This window comes from Callorhinus ursinus, unplaced genomic scaffold (assembly GCF_003265705.2).
Source record: "Callorhinus ursinus isolate GAN/ISIS: 27379988/994484 unplaced genomic scaffold, GSC_fseal_2.0 scaffold8, whole genome shotgun sequence".
Classification (NCBI taxonomy): domain Eukaryota; kingdom Metazoa; phylum Chordata; class Mammalia; order Carnivora; family Otariidae; genus Callorhinus; species Callorhinus ursinus.
Genome location: NW_027397070.1, coordinates 42,145,867 through 42,171,063, shown reverse-complemented (window position 1 = coordinate 42,171,063; position 25,197 = coordinate 42,145,867). Strand labels below are relative to the sequence as shown.

General features: G+C 39.6%; 1 protein-coding gene across 3 annotated transcripts in view; it reads right to left on the bottom strand.

Moving 5' to 3' along the window:
• Positions 1 to 333: 333 nt before the first annotated feature.
• SLC39A9 (solute carrier family 39 member 9) overlaps positions 334 to 25,197 on the bottom strand; it is a 55,562-nt gene continuing 30,698 nt past the window's right edge. The window contains exons 3-8 of one of the 3 annotated variants that reach the window (XM_025869798.2): positions 23,768 to 23,815; positions 15,605 to 15,802; positions 7,784 to 7,852; positions 6,686 to 6,771; positions 6,014 to 6,148; positions 334 to 4,282 (exon numbers count right to left, since the gene is read on the bottom strand). In XM_025869798.2, coding sequence (XP_025725583.1) covers positions 4,052 to 4,282; positions 6,014 to 6,148; positions 6,686 to 6,771; positions 7,784 to 7,852; positions 15,605 to 15,802; positions 23,768 to 23,815 — 767 coding nt within the window. In that variant the 3' untranslated portion in view covers positions 334 to 4,051. The remainder of the gene's footprint in view (positions 4,283 to 6,013; positions 6,149 to 6,685; positions 6,772 to 7,783; positions 7,853 to 15,604; positions 15,803 to 23,767; positions 23,816 to 25,197) is intronic. The other 2 variants (XM_025869799.2, XM_073895415.1) reach the window with 2 other exon arrangements.

The following is a 25,197-nucleotide window of genomic DNA, read 5'->3' as shown; positions in this document are numbered from 1 at the left end:
TGCCCTTTGACTGGACTCACTGTGATCGGGGTCTATTGCCTGCTTCTCTTTTCTGGGAGTACACTACCTTCATAAGTATTAACACCGATGGCAAAGCAAAATAAAAGTCAATGAATTAATATCTTTTGGGACACGTGGTGTATTGTGTCCTTCATCTCCCTTTCTCCTTTGCTTCCTTCCTTCCCTAAAGGATCTGCATATAGTGAGCACATTTTTCCCCTGCCCTTGAAAGCTTTTCATTACCTTTGCTGATGTTCAAATGTGGGTCAAGTCTAGTCGTCAAACAGAAAAGCAAACTGCCAAGAGATTAAGTAATGAGCCATTCACATAAGGTATCCGCTAATAAAAATTTAATATCATAAAACAAATCAGAAAACAGCAAAAAAAAATTGTTTAACCATTCACAATTAACACGGAAAGAGACAAAATTATAAGGCAGCCATCCATGGAATGATTTCATGTTTACAAAGGATCCAGGAAAGGGGACATTTAAAATCACTGTTCGGGCTACTGAACCAGGGGAACTGCAGTTTTATCCCACGAGACTTCCAACTTGCCAGAAGATGCTATCAGAAAAAAGATCAAAGCCAATTTCCTTGCGTTCGGCTGAGCGTATCTAGAGAATTCCCAATGGTTGTCTAGTCTTTTCCTACAAGTCACAAATTCCCCTCTAGTCTCCTGGGGTTTATCTAGATGTCTCAGGTACAAAGTGGGGGGGGGGCTCCATCATTGGTTTTATTTTCATAGCATCCCCAACAGTGCTCTTGGGATCATTCTGTTTTGAGTAGAAATTTTCTAATGGAAGGATGGTTCTCCTGTAGATCACCTTCCACTGCAGCAGTTTGGGAAGAATCTGGTCAATATTCTCAGTCTCTCAAGGGGCCCAGAGGCCCTGTAGGCAAGAAATTTTCTGGAGGTCTGTGCTGTTGGTAGACAGCTCCCCTGTTTAGTACCTAGTTACCATGGGTCTGAGGGGCATAATACTCCAATGCTGGTGTGTCCTCCTAGTTCTAATCCTTGAAAAAGAGAAAAACCAGGCAGTGACACTTAGAAGTAGGCTGGTTAAAAAACACAATTTCATCGTCTCCTCTCTGCAAAGAACTGACCCCTCAAAACGACCACCTCTGTCCTTTCTCTAATGATTCAAAATACAAGAACAGGGTTGACTCAACTGTTCTGAATAGGGTGATAGAAAGGTGACAGGGGGAAGAGAGAACACGTAGCCTCTGTTGATGGAACTGTTTCCAACTCTCTACACTCCAGTGCAGAGCCTCTGCCTAAAAAAATCTGGCAACGGCATGCACAGGAAAGCAGCCAGCCCTAGAACAGCGCTGCTTCGGGGAAATGGGGACTGATACGCAACTCGCTGGAAAACAAGGGAGGGGAATGGACCATTAGCGTTTTCCACCTTCATTTGCCATTTAAGAGTGCATTTGGAATCTGAAGAAATCTGTCCCTACCAAGGAAAACGGAGTCAAATTGCAATGAAGACTAACTTTGGTTATGAGGAAGGAAGGGCCGTACTCTTCATCATCAGGTGCATCTCTTTGGTAGCCAATGATTCCATCTGTGATCACGGCAGCAACTTAAGTATTGCCAGTGTTGCCAAATGCATGAGAGCATTAAGGCATCTACATCTAAGGAGGCAGTGAACACAAGAGGAAAACAGAACTGAAATGTGCCAGTAAGTGACCACCGCTGTGGCCCCTTCTGAACACTGCCCAGCACGAGCAAGTTCCTCCCCCAGTGAAGAAGGCCTCTGCCATGCTGCTCGGTCCCCTGCTGCCTAGAGGTGCGTTTGAGCCCTCTAAGGTTAGTATGGCTATTTCTGCCTGCTGACCAGGAGAGAAATGAGTAGCTCCTGAGGCAGCAGCTTTAAAATCTGAGAAAGGCCACAGCTCCCGAGAGCTGGCAGGCCTTACAAGGTCTGCTTGTTAACGCGAGGTCCAGAGGGGAATGCAAATTTGGAAGTTTGATGGTTCAATCCTTGCCAGAGTTCAAGGCCCCCCTACCAAGCAAGATATTCTAGCCAAACTTTTAATGATGGCAAGGCACTGCTGAAAGAGGCTTTGGCCAGCAGGACGAAATTCTCATCATTGCTCGCAACAGTATGACAGAAAGTGCTGCTACCCAAACCAAACCAGACACTAAGATGTACTATTTATTAACAAAGTAAATTTCCAGGGAGAATCAAGGCAACCATGACATCTCGAAGGGCCAGACGAAGCCCCATGACTCCCATAAGTCAGAGCAAGTCACTCAGACTTTCCAGAATGTGCCTTCTGTTGGTTTTAACATCATATGCAATGGTTGCCAGCCACTATACAAAACCCTATCCTATTTGTGCTACTTTGGTCTATGGCCGGCAGAGGGCTCACAAGTTCCATAGCTGCTGACCCAGTGACACGTCCAGGAAGGAAATAAAGAAATTATAGGCATGCTGGCATATACGTCATATAAGACATTTTACGAACTCCTAAACCCACTGCCCTGAAGAACACAGTCTTGGTTCCCTCTTTATATAATGTGTTTTGAAATGGTACAGAAAATCAAAATAAATTAATAACATAGTACACACTTAGTTGATAACACAAAGTTTACAGGGATTTGGCAAATATGGAAAAATCATCCCAGTTTGTTAAACACTTTTACTATCTCAACTGTTTAAATGACCAGAATATTAGTGATTGTGTCATCTCACATATGAGGAAATGATATTTTAAGAGATTAACAAAATTGCATTTGACACAAAGGTAACTTCATTGAAGGGAATAAAAAACAGAGACATTGTTATCTTCATCATCACAGTTCAAGAAGTGGTTGTCCTGATGAGAATTCAATTCACACAGATACCAACATCGCCACCCGCAATAAGCAGCAAATTATAGATGGGGGGCGGGGGGGGAGTCAGGAGGAAAGCATGGAAAAGATGAAGAGACAAGAGACATGATTTCAATAAGCTTTAAATCAAGAGGCAAACACTTCCCACTTGTCATACATCTTGCCTCTCTTCACTGCTACAGGTGCTTCTCTGACGCTGACCTAGCACTCTCCAAAGGACACCAAGTATTTTGCCAGAGGGACTGCTAGTCTGCTAAGATAAATATGTAAAAAGAAAAAAAGGGACAACACAGGGTTTTGGTTATCTTACTTTTAAAAAGATTATGACAAAAATGTCAGTTATTATCCAAATTTACTTGAAATTAACATCCCTTCATTTCAAAAGACCTTTGGGATCTGACTGTTTTTGAAGGAAAGCCTGAGTGGGCCTGAACCTACCAGAACTTGGCTCCTTTGCACTGGAAGCAGGTATTCTGCAAAGGAGAACTTGAGAAGAAATACCAGTGGCCTCCTTCGATGCTAGTCCATCTCTGTTGCTCCACTGATGGAATGACAGGCTCTCTTTAAAGAGGCAGACGCGAAAGGAGGTGTTAAGTCTCTCCAGACGTCCTCTTTTCAATGGACAGCTCTCGAGTAAAAAGTCAGCTTTTCATGTGCCTTGCTGTCATTTTCCTCTTACCCCAAATAAACTACAATCCTCTTTAGCATCAAAGACAGTGGGCATTATGACCTTTATCAAGGCGTGTGGCACAGATGCTAAAGCACCAGTCTTACACGGTGAGAACCATGTTAAAAATCAATGGATAAAGTGGCAGAGCCTCTAAACTAAGACAGAGATCTAGCTTAATTACAGAACACTGTACTTTCATAATTACTATTTCATTGTGAGTATGAAGTTCTCCACTTTTCCTTAAAATGAAATTCCATCTTCCCTGAGCATAGGGTTAAGAGAAACATCAAAACTCAAAATGCCAAGGGCCCTTTAAAAAAAACAACACAACGGAATGTCTCTATCCAGTCGCAGTGTGTTGTTTCTACTCTAAAAGCTTTCCATTACTCCAGGTTTTAATCTCACCTCCCTCCGGACTCTAGGAACACAGGTGGAGATGGAGCAAGGTGAGACAAGAGACTGAGGGAGTGAGCAGCTGTCACGTGCTGGCTGTTCTCACGGGATGGCGAACAGCTGTGGCCTGAGGCCCGCATCCGACCTTTAATGCTGGTGTCCTACTGACAGGATGAGCGGGATGAGGCAACCCAGAACCAGGGCGGCCACCTCCAGGCGGCTGAGGCCCCTCCCGCCAGTGGGGTCAGATCTGTGGCTGTGCCCCATTCCGCCCACCTCAGGGAGGACATGTACTGTGGCAACATAAAGAAATGTCCCGGCAGAGAAAAGCATGGCCACTCCAGTGGCATTGACCTCTGAAAGGGCTTCTTTACTGCTCTGTGAATTAAGAGAGGGAGAGAGAAAGAAGAAAAATTAAGACAAGTAAAATTCAAGGTCAGGAAGAAGTCCTGATTAAAAAAAAAAAACACTCAGTGTTCATGACTGGTCCGATATGGGACACTGGGGACATCTCGAGATCAGAGCAATTTTGTTATTGATGAAAAGCTTCCAAATTTAAGACTATTGATGACGTACACAATTGCTTTTTCAAACAAACTTCAAGTCTGGTTGAACAGGTCTGGCATGTATTATTCTTACAATGGAATCAACGGCATTATTAATGCAAGTATTAAATTTCATACATTCATTTATTCTACTAACATTTAACAAACATCCCTATACACCAGGCTCTAGGCTGGTGCTTGAGATACAGTGGGAATCGAGATGCAGCACCTGCCCTCACAGAGGCAGAAACATCTTATAAGCTAATCTTGACACAATTAATTTCAACTTTTTCTATTCAAAAAGTGGACCTATGGACTATGACAATTAATTAAATTTTTAAGAAGAGAACACGCCATAATGCAACATGTAACCCCATGCCTCCAGAATGATACCTTCCTGTGAGAAGTTCTAAAGACTTGCACTGATCAATGAAGTGATAGAGTAATACTTAAAAAGGAACTATATATTGCTTGTTGACTGAAAGAAGAAGAGTCTTCGAATGATCAAAGAGGGTTTTTACAACACCTCATTTGTTAGCAATCCAGATCAACAAACATGATTAACAGGAACTTAATCATGTTTTAACCACCTCATTTCTCATATGTTCCTTTTAATACAAGTTTTACTGTATCAACTATGAATGGAATGACCCTCAGAGAGAGTATGGGGGAAAGCAGTTCCCATGACTAGCCCTGAGGCAGTTTGGTTCTAAGATTTTTCTCCGGTGGCCAGTCAGTTGACACTGAAGTACCAGAGGGAGGGTTGTTAAGACCTACAGCCCCAGGGGACAGAACTAGAAGGCAGGGAAAGGTCCACCTTGAACAACAGGGAAGAATGCCCAGGCTTGGAACTGACAAGGGACACATGTTACTTCAGGTCTGACGTTATGTTCAGTGCAATGATAAAGAACTAGATATTTTTTTTTTAAAGATTTTATTTATTTATTTGAGAGAGAGAGAATGAGAGATAGCACGAGAGGGAAGAGGGTCAGAGGGAGAAGCAGACTCCCCACTGAGCGGGGAGCCCGATGCGGGACTCGATCCCAGGACTCCAGGATCATGACCTGAGCCGAAGGCAGTTGCTTAACCAACTGAGCCACCCAGGCGCCCAGAACTAGATATTTAGTATTTGGTGATATGAGAATACAGACATCTCTGCTCATCCCCTATTCTCCTCAAAACTGCTGTTTGTCCCTCACTCTTCACGCGCCTGCTTAAACACTAAATATGTACTGTTGTGACTTATTATATATCTGTCAAACAAAATTAGTGTGTTTGGTTAGGCCTGAGTTATGCTATTTTAAAGATCATATATCTGTGCAAATGTTTTCAGAACTGAAAGGGAAGAAATTTTGAAATTGAATGAATAGGAAAATGCTCTAAATTTATGAAGAGAATGCCTTGGAATGAAGATGTTTACCCTGTACTGGCTTTTAATCGTAATTTCATCTTTCGTTTGAGGGGGTAATGTAATTGCAAAAATCAACATAAAAGACCATAGGTTCCAGTAAATCACAAAAGAATTAGATACTTGTCTAGATAAGCTAGGAATGATCAGACTTACCTTACTTAGTCCTAAGTATGTCACCATGGACATGACTGGGGCTGCCAGTGCAAAAACCAGTAAGTGTTTTCTGATTCGATTCCGTTCTAGGCCAGCATGCATTAGGAAGGAAACCAGCCCAAAAGCAGCTGGTGCCTGGAAAAGAAAAAGTATTCCTAATTAAAGTATGGATCGCTTCTATATTATGAAGCACATGTCATTTGACTGAATTCCCACAAAACAAAACAAAACAAAAACAGGCATGGTACCAAGACTGAGTTCTGCCTTTCAGGAATTAATGTTCTAAGCTAAGAAAATATCCTACGTGTGTGTGTGTGTGTGTGTGTGTGTGTGTGTGTGTTTCTCTCAGGTAGTAGGAAAAGACAAATAATCAAGAAAAGAGTATAAGAAAAACAAAAACATTTATGAACAAGAATTACTTTAAAATATAGAAATCTGTAGAGAATTTAAGAGTTGGTGTGTATGACCATTAAAAAAGTCCCTTCACGTGCAAGTTTAAAAAAATAGTAGCAAAAAATCCTAGCTATGAACAGAGCTGGTCAACTATCTCAAATGAATGGCAACTATAAAAACTAAAAAAATCTTCCCATTCCAAAAAAATACCGATGACCAAAGAGAAATTTTCATTATGAACATATTCAATATCAAATCTTCCACTAAAATTCTGCTTACCTTATGTAGCATTATTGCCACAAACACAATTAACTGGACGCTAGTCTGTGAAGTAGAGGCTGCTGCTCCTAAGGCCACACCATCCGCTAAATTTGGAAAAAACAAAACATAAAATACTATAAAAACAACAACAACAACAACAGTGTAGTAGTTTCGTGTGTGGGCCTTAGAGGCAGGGAGAGCTGCATCTGACTCTGGGAAGGTTCCTTAACTTTTCTGAACCTTAGCCTTCTCATCTCTAAAACGGGCTCAAGGAAGTATGTATTCTTAGGATTTTCATGAGGGTTAAATGAGAAAACATATGTAAACAGCTTAGCACCTGGCCCCAAATATTCAATATGTCAGCTGTTATAACAGAAATCGCAAAGACTGCAAAGTAAGCATCTCTGTCTTGCAGATGAAAAAACACAAAATAAAGACACTCCAACTCTACATAGATGACTTATATACACAAGAAGTAAATATTGGCTGAATGAACTTTTGTCAGATGAACATGTTCTATCGAAAGGTCTAGGTGACAGTGGGCCATCTCCCACATGCCTTTGTCAGTCACAGACTCATACTGCTGGGACTGGTCTTCGGTTAGGACTCTAAGGCATGCCCAGTCAGCAACGCTGTGCCTTCGGCATTCTACAGCCCACCTCTGCCTCAACGGGCACTTTGGGTTTATACTGAGCAACAGGGCTCTTCAGGACAATGTCAAGGCTCTTTTCCAGATGAGGCTCTAGGGCAGAGGTCAGCACATTTTTTCTTAAAGGGCCAGACATGGAATATTTCAGGCTTTGCAAAGGCAGCCACAGTTAATATGTAAACAAGTAGGCATGGCTGTGTTCCAAAAAACTTTATTTATAGGCGCTGGAATTTGAATTGCATGTAACTTTCATGTGCCACAAAATATTTTCCTCCATTAAAAAAATAAAAAACTGTTCTTAGCTTGTAAATCCCTGACACTTGAGCACGCCCGGGCTTATGCTTGTGTTGGAGGACTTCACGAAGCAACCCTCTCCGCAGTTCATGGGGACAGTCCCTGGGATGTACACACTAAGCCTCCCACGCTGGGACAGAAGAGAAAGGGGTCTCACTGCCATCCAACCCTACCTGCAGCATGGACGACCAGACCCAGTGTGGTGGTGATTTTGGAATTGCTGGGCCTTGCTGTTTCTGGATCTGAAGTAAAAATAAGCAAGTCAGCCACGAAGCAATGTGAAACAGAAACTGCTAGAACACTGACCTGGAGGTGGAAGAATTCTTTAAAAGCTCTTAAAGTAGATTCTATTTTCCCCATGACTGTCTTTTCTCTTTGGCTTTAAACACTTAGAAGTTTCCCCTGTCCTGAAAGAGGGGGCAGGAAGGAACTCTTCACTTGCTCCAGCCTTCCCTGAAAAGACAATATGTAACCCCTAACTGCTTCAACTGCCTCACACCTCTTAACCCTGCAGCTCTCACTGAAAAGTGCTCTGGGGCCTCTCAGCACTTCTCTGCAGACCCATCTTGTCATCACTGCCTACCTGCCCCTCCTCCCCAGCCTCCTGCAACTTTATCCTTATTTGAGCACCAAAATGTCTGTCATGTTTGCCCTTCTCTATTTTACTGCCACCATCCTAACCTAAATTTGCATCCACCTGAACCTGAATGAGCAATAGGTTCTCAGCTGGTTTCCCCCTGCTCTCATTTCTCCCTAATCTAACTCATCTTACACATCCTTGTCGGATTCATCGCTGAATCACCCCACTCTTCCGAAATGCCAGTTACCTGCTGCTCTTCAGATTCAGTCCAAACTGCTCTATTAAGTGGGTTCTTAAGCTCTTTATCAATTTATCAGTCTTAAGCTCTTTATCATCTTATCTCTCATTATTCAATCCAGTTAAACCAGTTTCTTTAACATCTTCTAACAAAACCTTCTCATTGTCCTTTCCCCAAATCTCTCATCCTTAATTCTTGGCATGAACTTTAACTTCTTAGCTCATCAATCTGAAATGTAGCCACTGTTCAAAGTCTAATTCTAGGACCACTTCCCTCAAGAAAGAATCAAAGATTAATTCCAGCTCAAAAGGTTCTCCTTGCCTAGAAACCAAGAGCTCTATGTGCACAGACTCTACATGCTACTTCAAAGCTTTTCCTAGATCACACCTGAGATATATACAACTGTTTTCACTCAAATAGGTCTTATATCCCCAGACTGACTGTAAACTACACAAAAGTGAATTTTCCACTTCTTTCCATTTCTTTTTCACGTCTTACAGAATGTAGCACAGCACTAGAAACTCAATAGCTGTTTAAACAATCCTTATTGGAGAGGGGAAAAAAATACTTTCTCTGTATTACATGAATGTTTCTGCTATAATAGAAAATATACAAGCAAGTAAATAATGTCCAAACAACATAAAATTAAAAGATAGGGACATCAAAATGCCAGATGAAATGACAGATGGACATTAGCCAAATAGATTCGAAGGGATTTAATCTTCTGGGGGAAACCAGTGCAAAGAAGGAATGATTTATAGTGGAAAAAACATATACAAGTAAAGTAACATGTTATCTTTTTAGTAAAAATAAATAAAATTATCTTCTAATTAAAACACAGCAAGGAAGGCAAGCTAAAGTCCCTAACTGGTCAGAGACAACAAATGTTTCAATGTCGCCCCCAACTGTGAAGAATATCATATTATACTGTGTGACAACCCTGTTTTTCCTTTATACAGTCTTATGGTCTAGTTATAAATAGCATCTTAAGTAAAAATTAGAGGCTTTAAAATTAAAACACAGTTTTTATAAAACTGTAGGAAAAGACTGTACTTCAGCATAAATTTAATAAATCAATTTTTACTGATATTTAATAATATATAAAACCCTGTAGATAATAGGTAAAGCCAGATTAAAAGTGAGCAAAAACAATGACTTGAGATGAAACAGGAGGAAGAATAAAGGAACACATGCTATTTTTAATTCTTTGTATAGGATTATAGGGCACTAATGGGCCTTTAAATGCATTTAAAATTGAAACTGATAAGAATCACAAAAATGTCATAAAGGCCACTGTGAGCAACTATGTAATGCAGTTGGAATCAGACACCATCCCACCAGAAGGTGCTTCTCATTTGCTATTTGGTAAAAGCACACAAATAAAACCCTTTACTCCTAAATCAATTTCCCAATACATGTAAGACCATTAAAAAAGAAAAAGTGTATGGAAAAATACTGAAAAGAAATAGTATATGCAAGGAGATTAACAAAGCAAAAAGTATCCTTGGACTAAAATGGCTAATGAAGTTCAATGAATTTTGAAAAAAAACCCTTTTATTTGGAAATAATTTCAAATCTTTCAAATAATCTTTGAAATAATTTGAAATAATCTTTCAAATCTTCAGAAAAGTTTTAAGAATGTTCAAAAAACACTCACTACTCATTTCTCAGAATGACCTACTGTCTAACATTTTGACCCATTTGCTTCATTGTTTGTGCTCATGTTCTTTCTGTATCCACACCACACACACACACACACACACACACACACACACACGTATTTTTTTTCCTGTACCATTTCAAAGTAAGTTGCATACATCATAACTCTTCTTCCCCAGACATTTCAAAGGGTAGTTCCTAAGAGAAAGGATATTTTCTTACACAATCACAGTACAATGATCAACTTCAGTAAATTTAATATTAATAATTTTTTTCTAATTTCTCTTGCGTGTTCTAATTTTGTTAACTGCCCAGGAAAGTCTTTCAGAGCATTTTTCCCTCCCAGGAAGGATCCAGTCTGGGATCAAATATGCACCTAGTTGTATCCCTTAGTCCCTTTTAATCTGGAGTATTTTCTCTGCCTTTGACTTTTGCGACACTGATATCTTTGAAGAATACATGTCCCTTCCTGAGCCTTTGTTTTTTAATAGAATGATCCCTTCCAGTGCGCCTGGGTGGCTCAGGTCATGATCCCAGGGTCCTGGGATGGAGTCCCACGTCGGGCTCCCTGCTCAGTGAGGAGCCTGCTTCTCCCTCTCCTGCTCCCCCTGCTTGTGCTGTCAAATAAATAAAATCTTAAAAAAAAAAAAAAAAAGAATGATCCCTTCCCTTTGGGTTTGTCTGATGTGGCCTTAGATTATGCATCCTCAAATGGAATACTACACAGGTGCTGCTTCTCAGGATGTCATGTCTAGAGGCACAGAATGTAATGTCTATCTGCTGCTTGCTGGTAGAGTGAATTGTGAATGTTATCTTGTGGATACTCTGGATTCTATTACATGCCTCCAAAGAGTGTCCATTTTGTGTTTTGCCTGAAGTCACTTGGTTTGGCTTCAACTGCCAAGTCTCTTTTTTGGGCAGCTGCTCAAATCCCAGTTCAGTTCTTTCATCTTTAGCTGAGTCTGCCCACAAAGAATGGTTCAGGGCTCAGCCACACTTGGGTCGAGTTTATACATAAAATCTGGGGCTGTGTTTCTCTGTCTCTCTCCTTTCTAAGACTCTCCCCTCACTTTCCAGTGTCTGTAGTTACCCTGACCTCTAGTTCCTTAGGCCAGACAGACCATGTTTTCTAACAGTTTTAGCTACCCCAACTGGGCACTGACTGCTTTTTAAAAGCAGTAAACACAGAAACTTACCCTATTCCTCCAGAATTTTCCTGCTTTAAGTCCCTCTCTTGTGTCTTTAGGTAGTGGTTTTTAAAAATTTGCCCAGAGTTCATAGTTATCTGTAAGGAGGCACTTATTTGCCCACACTGAAAACAGACGCTGATGACACTAAGCTTGATCATCTGGTCAAAGTACTATGGATTTCTTCATTTCATTACTCTTTTTTCCTTGCAACTAATAAACAAATAAAAATTTTACCCCCTGGATTTAACATTCGCTGATTCTGGCCTGCGCCAATTTTTACCATGAACCTTGCAAAAAGATTTTCTTTTGCCTGCACTCTTTCCACACTTACAAGTCGACATTTAGCAACCCACCGGAAGCAAGTGTTCTCCCTCCTCCTCCTCTCTCACGTGGATGTGCTCAGCGCTTCCCATTTTCTCAATGGTTTTTGCTTCATTACTGTTCATAATTATTTTGGTGCTCAAACTGTCTCAGATCTGGCCAGCGGGAACCCCTTCAAGCTGGTTCTATACTCTATGACAAGTTTCCATTTTCTTCCTTCCTACTTTTTTTTTTTTTTGAGCACTAGATGTTCCAAGCTCATTTTGTACTTACCCTGCCCCTGTCCTGGAATCAGCCATTTCTCTGAAGAGCCCTGGTATGCTCATTGCTAGTGGGGTGTCTTTACTTCTAGGCCCTCTCTGCAGACAGAGCTAGGACATACATACATGTATACATAAACACACACGTATATATGTACACATATACACACATATACACATATACATTTTAGAAATCATGAGTCCAATAGCTCCAATTCCAGTCCATCCCTATAGGGGTTCTTTCTTGCCTTCCCCCATTCCATATTTGTACGTCCCGTCTTCCACAGTGAGAACTCTGCTTCCACCAACAGCAACACACTCAAATGACAGTAACACTTGTGCAATCCTAGAATACACCTAAAACGTTGTTTCAGAATTTTCACCTGTGCCATCACAAAAAGCAAAGCCTACTAAAAAGAGTTTGGTAATTGTTTATGCTTCTCCCCCAGCTCCATCCAAAACCAAAAATATATAGTCAAATACTACATTCATATGTCACTTTTTTTTTTTAAATCCCCTTCAGTGTGATTGTGTTATTCATTTGAATTACAGTTCATCTGCTGCAGTTAACTTCCCCTATCCTTGTTGATTTCATTTTATTTTTTGAATATGGGAAATAGCAGCATGTTTCCAAAAATCAAACCCTATCAAAGAGGCGTGCCCAGGGAAGTGCCACGCCCTCCTGAAACTCTTCTACCCCATCCTGCCCTGCCCCCACCTCTTCTGGGTAACTCTGTTGCCTACGTGAGGTTTCATGTTTCCTTTTTGTAAAAATAAGCAGACATATGTGTTTTATTCCCCCAGTTTCTTACCCAAAATGTAGTCTATGATAGATATTAATTTACATTTCGGCTTTTCCGCCCCCCCCCCACTTAAAAATAGCTCCTAGAAATCTCTCCCTATCAATTCACAGAGATCTGATTCCTCATTCTTTTTCACAGCTACCTAGAACTCCATTAATATGCACACATCACACTTCATTCAACCAATTTCCATGACTGGACATTTAAAAGTGGTTTTACAATGATAAATAATGCTGCACTGAATAATCTTGTGCATGTGTATTTTCATATTGGAGCTGCATTATCAGAATAAACTCCCAGAAGTGCAATTTTGGGGTTGAAGGATAAATACAAATGTAGTCTTATTTGATATGGCCAAAGTCCCCTCTGCAGGGGCCATACAATTTTGTACTCCCACAGCAATAGATGAGGGTGTGTTTCATGTAGCTTTGATAACAAAGTATATTGTCAAGCTTTTGAATTTTTGCCTGACAGGTAAGAAATGGCATCTCAGCAGACTTTTGATTTGCATTCCAAAGTGAAATTGAACATCTTTTCATATGTTTAAGGACCATTTTAATTATCTTTTTATGAACTATCTGTTCATGTCTTTTGCCTGCTTTTCCACAGATCTTTTTTGTAGGCCAGGCATTCTTAACCTGGGATCCATGTAGAAGAACACAGGTGGAATGCAGGCGGCGCCTGTGACCCTAACTTGGAAAAAAGCGCATTTTAATTTTTACTAACCTCTAAAGGAAATCCATCATTTCCTTTGATTATGAATACAGACCATAAACTACAAACACTGGCACTACCTATACTTTATTGCCAGGAGTAATCAGATAATTTCAGGTTATTTTACAGTTGTAGACCTCTTTATATCACTGCTTTCACTCATCACTACTTTAAATTAAGGGTGTATAAACTGCCACCACACTGCAGGACTACAGTCTTCTTGTCTGTAGATGCTCATGTGACGAAGTTGGGCAACTACCAGGCAACTCTGCACCTACAGTCATTCAGCCACTAACAGCAAAAGTCATGGGATCTCTCACGGAGGACCAAGACATCTATGCTGCTCTCCAGCAGCTCCTATCTGCAAAGTTCTCTGTCAGTGTATTTGAAAACAGGTATCTATAAACCCCTCTATCACCAAACCCTAGGAGTTTGATGTAACTCTTCCAAATTTATTCTATCATGGTGGCATTAAAGTTGTATCATGGATCAGAATCTTTTTTTATTTAATATAAACCATATCAAGACGTTGACCCAGCCAAAGATGAATTCACTGATCTTTTTTAAAAAAAATTTTTATTTAAATTCAATTTAGTTAATATATAGTGTATTATTAGTTTCAGGGGTAGAATTTAGTGATTCATCAGTTGTATATAACACCCAGTGCTCATTACATCATGTGCCTTCCTTAATGCCCATCACCCAATTACCCCACCCCCCCCAACCTCCCCTCCAGCAAACCTCAGTTTGTTTCGTATAGTTACAGAGTTTCTTATGGTTTGCCTCCCTCTCTGTTTTTATCTTATTTTTTTCTTCCCATCCCCTATGTTCACCTGTCCTGTTTCCTAATGAATTCATTGACCTTAAGACAAAAAAGTTACTATATCTACTATGGACTCTGAAAAACAAACTGAGGGTTCTAGAGGGGATGGGAGTGGGAGGATGGGTTAGCCTGGTGATGGGTATTAAAAGAGGGCACGTTCTGCATGGAGCACTGGGTGTTAAACGCAAACAATGAATCATGGAACACTACATCAAAAACAAATGATGTGGGCGCCTGGGTAGCTCAGTCGTTTAGCGTCTGCCTTCGGCTCAGGTCATGATCCCAGGGTCCTGGGATCGAGCCCCGCACGGGGCTCCTTGCTCCGGAGGAGGCCTGCTTCTCCCTCTCCCACTCCCCCTGCTTGTGTTCCCTCTCTGGCTATGTCCCTCTCTGTCAAATAAATAAATAAAATCTTTAAAAAAAAACCCCAAAAACTAATGATGTAATGTATGGTGATTAACATAACATAAAAAAAAAGTTACTATATCTGGGGGTGCCTGGCTTGGCTTAGTAGGTGTGGAACATGTGATTCTTGATCTTGGGAGTCATGGGTTCGAGCCCCATGTTGGGGGTAGAGTTTACTTTAAAAAAAAATAAACAATTAAAAAAAAATTTTTTTTTAAGTTACTATGCCTAGAGTTAAATTTTAAGTCTTGGAGAATTGTAGTTGTAGTTGAGGAAGTGTATTTTTCCTTGGAAAGCAAGCTATGAATGTGTTTAAGTGTATCTGTAAGAAAATATCTTTGTGAAGCAGGAATTTCTATACTAGTAACCATCAAAACAAATAACCAAATCAACTGGATGTTCAACTTGACACTCTGTTGCCTTGTTGAAGCTTGTCTTACAATTTAATGTTTTTAGCCAAGCTAAGGAACAAAAGCTGTCATGCTGCTGTCCTAAAAAATAAAATTTAACTCCACCTTGCATATTATTTAAATATATTATCTGGCTAATTAATGCATCAATAAAGAAGACATATTACTATATCATAAATTTGTTTTTAATGTTTTGGAACTGTATTTCAATATAATCGGGTTTTCTCTGTAATCCTATGCGTTACGGTTTACATATTTAAAAACATGATTCCAATAAAAGGTCCACAGGCTTCAGAATGCCTAAGGGCTCCACGGCACAAAAAAGGTTAAGAATTTCTGCCCCAGACTCTCAACCAAATGAGACAGCTTTAAGGTAAGCATGGTAATAACTCAATAAGCACTCTCTTGTGCCACATGTCACAACTCACCAGCTCCCCCAACTGAATAAAATGTTCCTTAGAACCCAAGAAAGACACGAGCTTTTGGCACTAAAGCTTTAAGGCCATTGATATATGCTGAATTATTCAATCACCTGTGACTTTCTAAACCGTAAATTTATTGCACCGCCCAGAAAGCCTTGGAGCCACTTACCATCAGTAGAATGCACATGGGAGCTGCCAATCTGGTCTACCAGCAACATGAAAACGAAGCCCAGCACGAGGGAAACACCAATATAGGCATGCAGCTGTGTGTGGTCATGGTTGTGCTCATGTTCATGGGCAACTGGTATTTCTGCTGCTTTGTCTGATGCAATCACATTCTGTGTTTCACTCACTTGGTGGTGTTTACCTAGAGCAGAATGAACCGTAAAGAGAAAATGTTTTCCTCCTTGAAACATTTTCACATAGATGCTCCCATTCTTCTGCATTTCAAGCTCTGCAAAGACATCTACTTCCTATATCACAATCTAGCCAATCACAAACTCCTTTTGGCATGCAGATCTTTTTTTTTTTTTTTTTAAATTTTTCTTATTTGACACAGAGAGAGAGAGAGAGCACAAGCAGGGGGAGTGGCAGGCAGAGGGAGGAGAGGGAGGGGGAAGCAGGCTTCCCGCTGGGCAGGGAGCCTGATGTGGGGCTCCATCCCAGGACCCTGGGATCATGACCTGAGCTGAAGGCAGACTCTTAATCGACTGTGCCACCCAGGCACCTGGCATGCAGATCTTTTAACTGCCTATTATTCTCAAAACCTGGAAGTGGAAGCAAATCACCAAGCAAGAAAGCAGTCATATTCCCAAGCAGTATCATCCTCAGATCCTCCTTTCTGGCTGAGAAATTCATGCCAATATCATCAAGAAACTACAGTAAGTTTTACTCTGATGAAGACAGGCAAACGAAGAACAGTAAGTAATGAAAATAATTTTAACCAAATTCATCTAGTTTTAGACCTAGGTTGATTTAGAAATTGCAAATAAAGAGCAAACTGAGTATAAACCTTTTAGCTTTAAAAATATCAGGAGGGGGGCACCTGGGTGGCTCAGATAGTTAAGCATCTGCCTTCAGCTTAGGTCATGATCTCAGGGTCCTGGGATCGATCCTGAGTCCAGCTCCCAGCTCAGTGGGGAATCTTGCTTCTCCCTCTCCCTCTGCCTCTTCCCCTGCTCATGCTCTCTCTCTCTAATGAATAAATAAAACCTTAAAAAAATATATCAGGAGGCAATCACTAACTAAAAACTTTTTAAAAGGGCAGAGCATTTTAAGAGACAGAGCTTTCCATCTAAATTCAGTTCTAGAAATACAATTGCTGGGATATTCTGAATTACAGGAAGTGACACTTGGCCAAGTAATACTTCTAGTTTATATTCACATATGACACTCAAAGCATAAATGCTTCAAGGCCAGAATCCTGATCTTGGCTGTGTTTAATGAAGAGAGGCCAACATATTAGACATTTCTCATTTATAATTAGATTAAGCATTTTTACCTTTGATCAAAGAAATTACACAAGCTTGTAATATTTTAGACCCTGCCTTAATCCTTTAAAAGATATTTTTGAGGGGCACAAATCACATGCCATGTGAAAATTAAAAAAACAAAAAACAAACAAAAAAACCCCCTATATATTCTTCTAATTCCTGAAAGTTTTGGTTTGTTTTCATAGCCATTTTCTTTTTTTTAACCTTTTTTTTAATGTGATAAAATATACATAAAATTTACTTACCATTTTAACCATTTTTAAGTGTAGAGTTCTATAGCATTAAGTGCATTCACACTGTTCTGCAACCATCACCTTCATCTATCTCCAGAATTTGTTCATCATCCCAAAGGAATTTTTTAATCTGTAGAGTTCTTTTTCTTCTAACAGTGATTTCGTCTACTTGTTTTTAAATTAAATGTCTAAATCTCTTTTAAAAAATCTACTTTATTGAGGTATAGTTTACATACAATAAGACACAATGAGTTTTCACAGTGCAAAAATTCTAGTAACTACCACCAAGGACAAGATACAGAACATTTTAAAATCCCAGAAAAGTTCTCTTATGCTCCTCTGAAGTCAATATATCACTCTTGGTCCCAAGCAGGGGCTGATGTGCTTCTTGTTCCTGGAAAGACTTTTTTTTCCTGTACTAGGATTTTATATAAATGGAATCAGATAATACACAACACTTTTGTGTAAGGATTCTTTTGCTTATAGCAATGTTTTGAGATTTATCTATGCTTTGCATTTATCAGTTGTTTATTCCTCTTTTTTGCTGAATGGTGTTCTATTGCATAGACATATCACAATTTGTTTACCCATTCACCCACTGGTGGACATTGGGGTTATTTCCAATTTTGGTCTATTATACATAAAGCTGCTATGAGCATTCAGGTACAAGTCTTTCTGTGTAAGGTTTAGCTATAAAAAAAAAAACTGTTTGTTTTCCACAGTGACTGTACCATCTTACACACCCAACAGCAGTATATGAGTACTAGTAGCTCTATACCATTATCAACATTTGATAATATGAGGCTTTAAAATTTTAACCATTTAACATACTCGATCACATTATCTGCAAACAGTTTTACTTCTTTCCAATCTTTATGCCTTTTGTTTCTTTTTCTGGCCTTCCTGCAGGCTAGAAGCTGGCTAGGACCCCAAATACAATGTTAAATACCAGTGGTTGAAAGGAGATGGCCTTGCTTTGTTCTGAATGTTATAGGTGTCTTAACCATAGGGTTTTTGAATACGCCCTTTCTCAGTAAGGAAGTTCTTTCCTAGTTTGCTGTAATTTTTTTTAATGAAGGAGAGTTTAATTTTGCCAAATGCTTTTCTGTACCTGTTAAGGATGATCAAAGTTTTCTACTTTATTCGATTAATATAATGAATTAAACTGGTTTTTGAATATTACTCCAACCCTTACTTTGCATTCCTGGCATAAACTCCAATTGGTCAAGACACGTTATCCTTTTTCTATACCGCTGGATTCAGTTTGCTACATTGGGTAAAGGACTGTTGTGTTTACATTCATGAGGGCTATCTGCCTGTAACATCTCTGAGTCACACTGGCATCTTAAAATGAGATGGAGTGTTCCTCCGAGAGAGAAAAGACTTCCTGCAGCCAATACATTTCCATTTTATTGATTTAAAGAAGGTCTATGACTATTAACAGTCTGACATTAATGTTAAGTAGTATTTTTAAATTACTGAAATGAGATTTATGACTTTTAACTTTTAAGACCATGACCTATAGTAAAAAATAAATTTTATATAAATGAAAAACTAAATACAACGTTTCACAAAACAGTGAAGCTTATAATGCTTACAATGCACGCTTCCATTTCTTTCTCTTTGCCTCTTTTTTTGTCCCTCCACGAGGCTCTTTTTAAATACTGGTCACAAGTCCAACTCACTAAATTTATTTGAAGACCCACTGAGTTGCTACCTTCAGTTTGAAAGCATTACTGGAGGTGGAGAGACTCAGAGGAGAAATGGATGATTTTGGAATAAGGGGCATTTTCTGGAAATTAGAAGCCTGGGCTGCAGTGGTCAACGAAAGAGAGCTGAACGCTAAACAAGCCTAAGAGAAAAAAGTTGGCAGGTTGTAGGTGCCCACTCGGTTCCTTACACAAAATAAATTATTAGCAGTAAGGATGTTAAGCCAAAGAACTGACTGAAAGCTCAGAGATGAAAAATAATCAAGTCTGGGGTGCCTCGGTGGCTTAGTCGTCAAGCATCTGCCTTCAGCTCAGGTCATGATCCCAGGGTCCTGGGATCCAGCCCCGCATCGGGCTCCCTGCTCGGCGGGAAGCCTGCTTCTCCCTCTCCCGCTCCCCCTGCTTATGTTCCCTCTCTTGCTGTGTCTCTCTGTCAAATGAATAAAATCTTTAAAAAAAAAAAAAAGAAAAATAATTAAGTTTGAAAAGCAGTCCAAGAATCTTGAATTAGTAATGTTGGACAATTAAAATGTAGCCTTGTGGTAACATGACTGTATTTAGTTTGTGAAAATCACTGAGCTGTACCCTGCCAATATGTGTATTTTCCTATGTGTATACTTTTGTATGCAATATTTTGATAAAAATTAATAAATTCAAAATGTAGTACTCTGGTGTCCAATACTGAGATGGTTGCACCCATCATTTTTTCATGTAGGTTTTCTTTGTGAGCTGGGGGACTAGTTTAGTATGGTCTCAAAAATGTGAAATAAATGAACTAAAACATCTTATTTTCTCTAAAGACAAGGCAATTTTGGGTCTGCTTCCATTTTAATATATATAACCATGATGTAATTCTTCATATTTATAGATGTTAAGAAGCTGCCCATGTGGGGCATCTGGCTGGCTCAGTCAGTGGACTGTGCAACTCTTGATCTCAGGGTTGTAGGTTCGAGCCCCACATGGGGTGTAGCAATTACTTAAAAATAAAATCTTAAAAAAAAAAAAAGAAAAGCTACCCATGTGAAGTAAATCACAGAATTCTGGTAGCTACAATTTCCAATACTATTTAGAAAGATGCTATTGGCAAGGATCTGAATGATTACATTTTCATAAGGTACCCACTTAACACTTACCTGGGCTCCCATCTCTCTCTCTGCTGATACTTTGCATGAGTTAATGAATCCATGGGCCCTCCATGCTGCTTCTCCTGGATAACACCTTGTTTCTCGAGACTCAGCTTGGAAGCCCCCTCTTCCTTGAGATTTCTGTGTCCTCTTTTCCTATCAAACACACCACACACTGGGTGTCTTTCTACCATAGGTCTTACACCTCACTATACCATAATTCAGACATCAGCAAATTACAGTACAGGGCTGGTGCCTATTTTTGTAAATAAAAATGCATTGGAACATAGCCACGCTCATTTGTTCATAGATTATCTATGGCTGCTTTCATGCTGACACCAGGGTTGAATAATTGCAAAAGAAACCATATGGCCCTCAAAGCCTAAAATATTTGCTATCTGGCCCTTTACAGAAAATGTAAACCAAGCCCTGCTGTCATTGATTGTTATTCATTTTCCACTGGCTGTGAATTCTTGAAGGCTGGGGCTATATCTTAGATCTCTGAACTGCTAAAAATCAATAGAAGGCCAGAAATCTAGCAAATACTCAACAAATAAATGTTGAAGGCAAAAAATGGCCTTCACTTCTATAATTTTTTAATGAGGCATTTCATTTAAAAAGTTATAGCAATTAATTATTTTCTGACAAAAAGTGGGATTTTTTTGAGAGACAGTGTGTGCGAGTTGGAGGGGGGGGCGGAGAGAGAGGGAGAGAGACTCTTTAGCAGGCTCCATACCCAGTGCAGAGTGCAATGTGGGGCTCGATCTCAGGACCCTGAGATCATGACCTGAGCCAAAATCAAGAGTCAGACACCTAACCGACTGAGCCACCCAGGCACCCTAACAAAAAGATTTTTTTTTAATGGAAATAAATTATAACCTTTTAGTCTTCTTTTAAGATAATTATACACATGCTTTTTTATAAATTCAATAGGTAACATATATATACTAAATTAGGTGACAGGTTACACTAAGAGTTTAGGTAAGAGCATGGGTTAACACGTTATTAAAGGGTGTTAGTCATGCTATTATTTATGAACAGTGCCATAATAATTTTTAAAGGCAATTACTTTTGGGATGTCCATAGCACTGAAACTAAACGTTAAGCCTAATTACAACTTTCAAAAGATGGTCAACATCATTTTACTTTATGAGGTATAACTATATCAGAATTTTATTTTTTTTTGAAGATTTTATTTATTTGATAGAGATAGAAAGAGAGAGAGAGAGAGCGCACGCACAAGCAGGAGGAGTGGCAGAGGGAGTGGGAGAAGCAGGCTCTCTCTGCTGAGCAGGGAGCCCAATGCAGGGTTCGATCCCAGGACCCTGGGATCATGACCTGAGCTGAAGGCAGACTCTTAATTGATTGAGCCACCCAGGTGGCTCAGATATCAGAATTTTAAAATGTAGATGAGTATAAGATCCTTCCGTATCTTATCCCAACAAAGCTTTTTTAAAAAAACTGAATATAATTAATATACAATGTTATATTAGTTTCAGATGTATAACATATTGATCCAACAATTTTTTATATTACTTAGTGCTGACCACAGTAAGTATAGTTACCGTCTGTCATCATACATTATTAAAATATTATTCACTAAACTCCCTATGCCACACTTTTCATCTCTGTGACTTATTTATTTTATAACTGGAAGCTTGTACCTCTAAACCCCCTTCACCTATTTCACTCATCACCCCAGGCACCTTCCCTCTGGCAACCACCAGTTTGTTCTCTGCATTTAAGAGTCTGGTTTTTTGTTTTGTTTTTTCCCTTAAGATTTATTTCTTTGTCTTAAAGAGAGAGCAGGGGAAGGGGCAGAGGGAAGGAGAGAATCTCAAGCAGACTCCACACTAATCACAGAGCCGACGAGGGGTTCCATCTCATGACCCTGAGATCACAACCTGAGCCAAAACCAAGAGTCCAACGCTTAACTGATTGAGCCACCCAGGCGCCTCAAGAGTCTGGTTTTTTTGTTTGTTTTTAGATTCTACATGTAAGTGAAATCACATTGTATTTGTCTTTCTCTGTCTGATGCATTTCACTTAGTATGCATCCATCCCTCTAGATCCATCCATGCTGTTGCAAATGGTAAGATCTCATTCTTTTCTATGGCTGAGTGTACACACACACACACACACACACACACACACACACACACACACACATATCTTCTTTATCCATTCATCTATTGATAGACACTTGGGTAGCTTCCATATTTTGGCTATTGTAAATAATGCTGCAATAAACATAGGGGTGCATATATCTTTCTGAATTAGCATTTTGTTTTCTTTAGGTCAATACTCAATAATGGAATTACCAGATCATACAGTATTTCTAATTTTTCGAGGAACCTCCATACTGTTTTCCACAGTGGCTGCACCAATTTACATCCCTACCAACAGTGCATGAGGGCTTCCCTTTCTCTGCAACCTTGCCAACACTGTCTTTTGATTGTCTTTTTGATTCTAGCCACTCCGACAGGAGTAAGGTGCCAACAGTACTTTTTTTTTTTTTAAAGATTTTATTTATTTATTTGAGAGAGAGAATGAGATAGAGAGAGAGCATGAGAGGGGAGAGGGTCAGAGGGAGAAGCAGACTCCCTGCTGAGCAGGGAGCCCGATGCGGCCCTCGATCCCGGGACTCCAGGATCATGACCTGAGCCGAAGGCAGTCGCTTAACCAACTGAGCCACCCAGGCACCCAACAGTGCTTTCTTTAAATAATTTTAGAACTTTTCTTTTGGTACTGCTTAAGAGTCAAGTTTATGAATCATAATAAAATTGTCATTACTTTATAGTATCACCTGCTTTTGATATAAAATAGTATTGAATAAAATGATGAGCTATCTTATTATGCAGACTGGCATCGAACAAATTTTATATTTCCCAAAACCAAAACTACTTTCAAGGAAAATCCTGCTGCTACTGATGATATTCATCTAAATGTGCTGCACACTCTGGAGGTAAATTAAAGAATAATTTCCAACATTTTTTGAGCAATCACTTCTATAAGTACTTAATTTTATGAACTTAATTTTGAAGGGGTTAATACTTATTTTGATATAAAATTTTGGCAAATAAGTAATATGTCAGCAACATTTAATAAATATCGCTTGAAATAAGTGTGCTGTTGACTAAGGCTTCTCATAAAAGGTCTGAATGCTTATCATTAAGTGGAATTTAACTTTATATAAGAACATGAAATACTTACTGGAATATACACAATGGTAAGCTTTGGTTTTATTTGCAAACATTAATCAAAAAAACATAAATCCTTTTTAAAGTGAGCAATCATCACCTTAATGGTACATACACAAACTAGTAATGGAATCCAGATATTGAATATTAATATACACATCCTTCCTTCTACTCTGGACATGAAACTGAAACTAGCAAAAACTGGGATCTCAAAAACCAGCTATAAAATTCAAATATATTAAGCTGTATACATATGTTACTCATTCATGAACAAGCTTTCAGGTTATTATGTCTGACTACTCAGGACACTGGTTGGTAATTCATTAGCCAAGACATGTTCCACGTCATACTCCCTGCTACAAAGTACAAAAAAACCAATGGTGTTATCACTGGGTATTATACATCAGATATATATTTCTCATGCCACTAAGAGAGTGTTCAGCAAATCATATGGGCTTGCTTCTTTGCCTAGATATTTACACAGAAATCTTTCCAGTAAGTTCCATCAGTATGGTTAAGTAGCTGTCCTTTGTCACAGACATACATTACATTAAAGGTAAGAGAATCAATTTACCCTTTGAAGATATTTGTTGATGCTCCTCCTTCAGATTAACATGTGCTTCTATAAAAGAAACAAATTTTCAGGTAATCTGGCTTTTTTTTTTAAGTGATCTCCAGTTTTGATTTTTATATTTTTGGCCTTTGTTAATTGTTTTTAATTTCTTAACTTCTACTCATACCTTACAACTTTTACAACTCTCTATTAAGAATTTTTTTTTCTGACAAAGACAAATAGTTCATTACACATAACATGTACTTTCAGTAAGAAGGGAAGAATAGCTTCTACTTGATGATGTATTGTTTCTCATGTAAAAGAGAAAAACCTGATCACAGTCAAATGTATAAAGCTGGCATTTTATTTAGGATTTTACTTATTTATTTGAGAGTGAGGGAGAGAGCACGAGCAGGGGGAGGGGCAGAGGGCCAAGCGGACTTCCCGCTGAGCAGGGAGCCCAACATGGAGCTCCATCCCAGGACCCTGTGATCATGACCTGGGCTGAAGGCAGATGCTTAACTGACTGGGCCATCCAGGCACCCCTAAAGGTGACATTTTAAAGGGATGTTAATTAATGAATCTTCGATCAAAATATACTTTTTAAAATTTTTTTAAAAATTTATTTTTTAAAGATTCATTTATTTATTTGAGAAAGAGAGAAAACGTGCACAGGCATGTGAGCAGGGGTAGGGGCAAAAGAAGAGAATCTTTAAGCAGACTCCCTACTGAGCCCAGTGGAGGCAGACTCCAGCTCAACTCTGGGTTTGACACCTCAACCCATGAGATCATGACCTGAGCCAAAACCAAGAGTCGGACGCTTAATGGACGGTGCCCTGTTTTTCTTTTTTTTAAGATGTGTTTATTTATTTGACAGAGAGAGTGCGCATGGGCATATGCAGGGGGCGCGGGTCGGGGGAGAAGGGAAAGAGAGGGAGGGAGAGACAGTCTCAAGTAGATTCCCCACTGGGCACAGAATCTGATGCAGGCTTGATCCCACAACCCTGAGATCACGACCTGAGCCGAAATCAAGAGTTCGACCCTTAACTGACGGATCTACCCAGGCACCCCCAAGAAGAAAAAAATCTACTATAAGATTTCTTCAGGGGCACTTGGGTGGCTCGGTCAGTTAAGTGCCTGACTCTTGATCTTGGCTCAGGTCTTGCTCTCAGGGTCATGAGTTTAAGCCCTGTGTTGGGCTCCACTACTTAAAAAAAAAGTATGTATTTCTTCAGCAGATAAACACTACAATGGTGATTTTAAATTCCCCCATGCACCAGACTATCATTAAGAATGTAGGCTTCAGGGGCACCTGGGTGGCTCAGTTGTTGAGCGTCTGCCTTTGGCTCAGGTCATATCCCAGGGTCCTGGGATTGAGCCCCACATCGGGCTCCCTGCTCAGCGGGGGACCTGCTTCTCCCTCTCCCACTCCCCCTGCTTGTGTTTCCTCT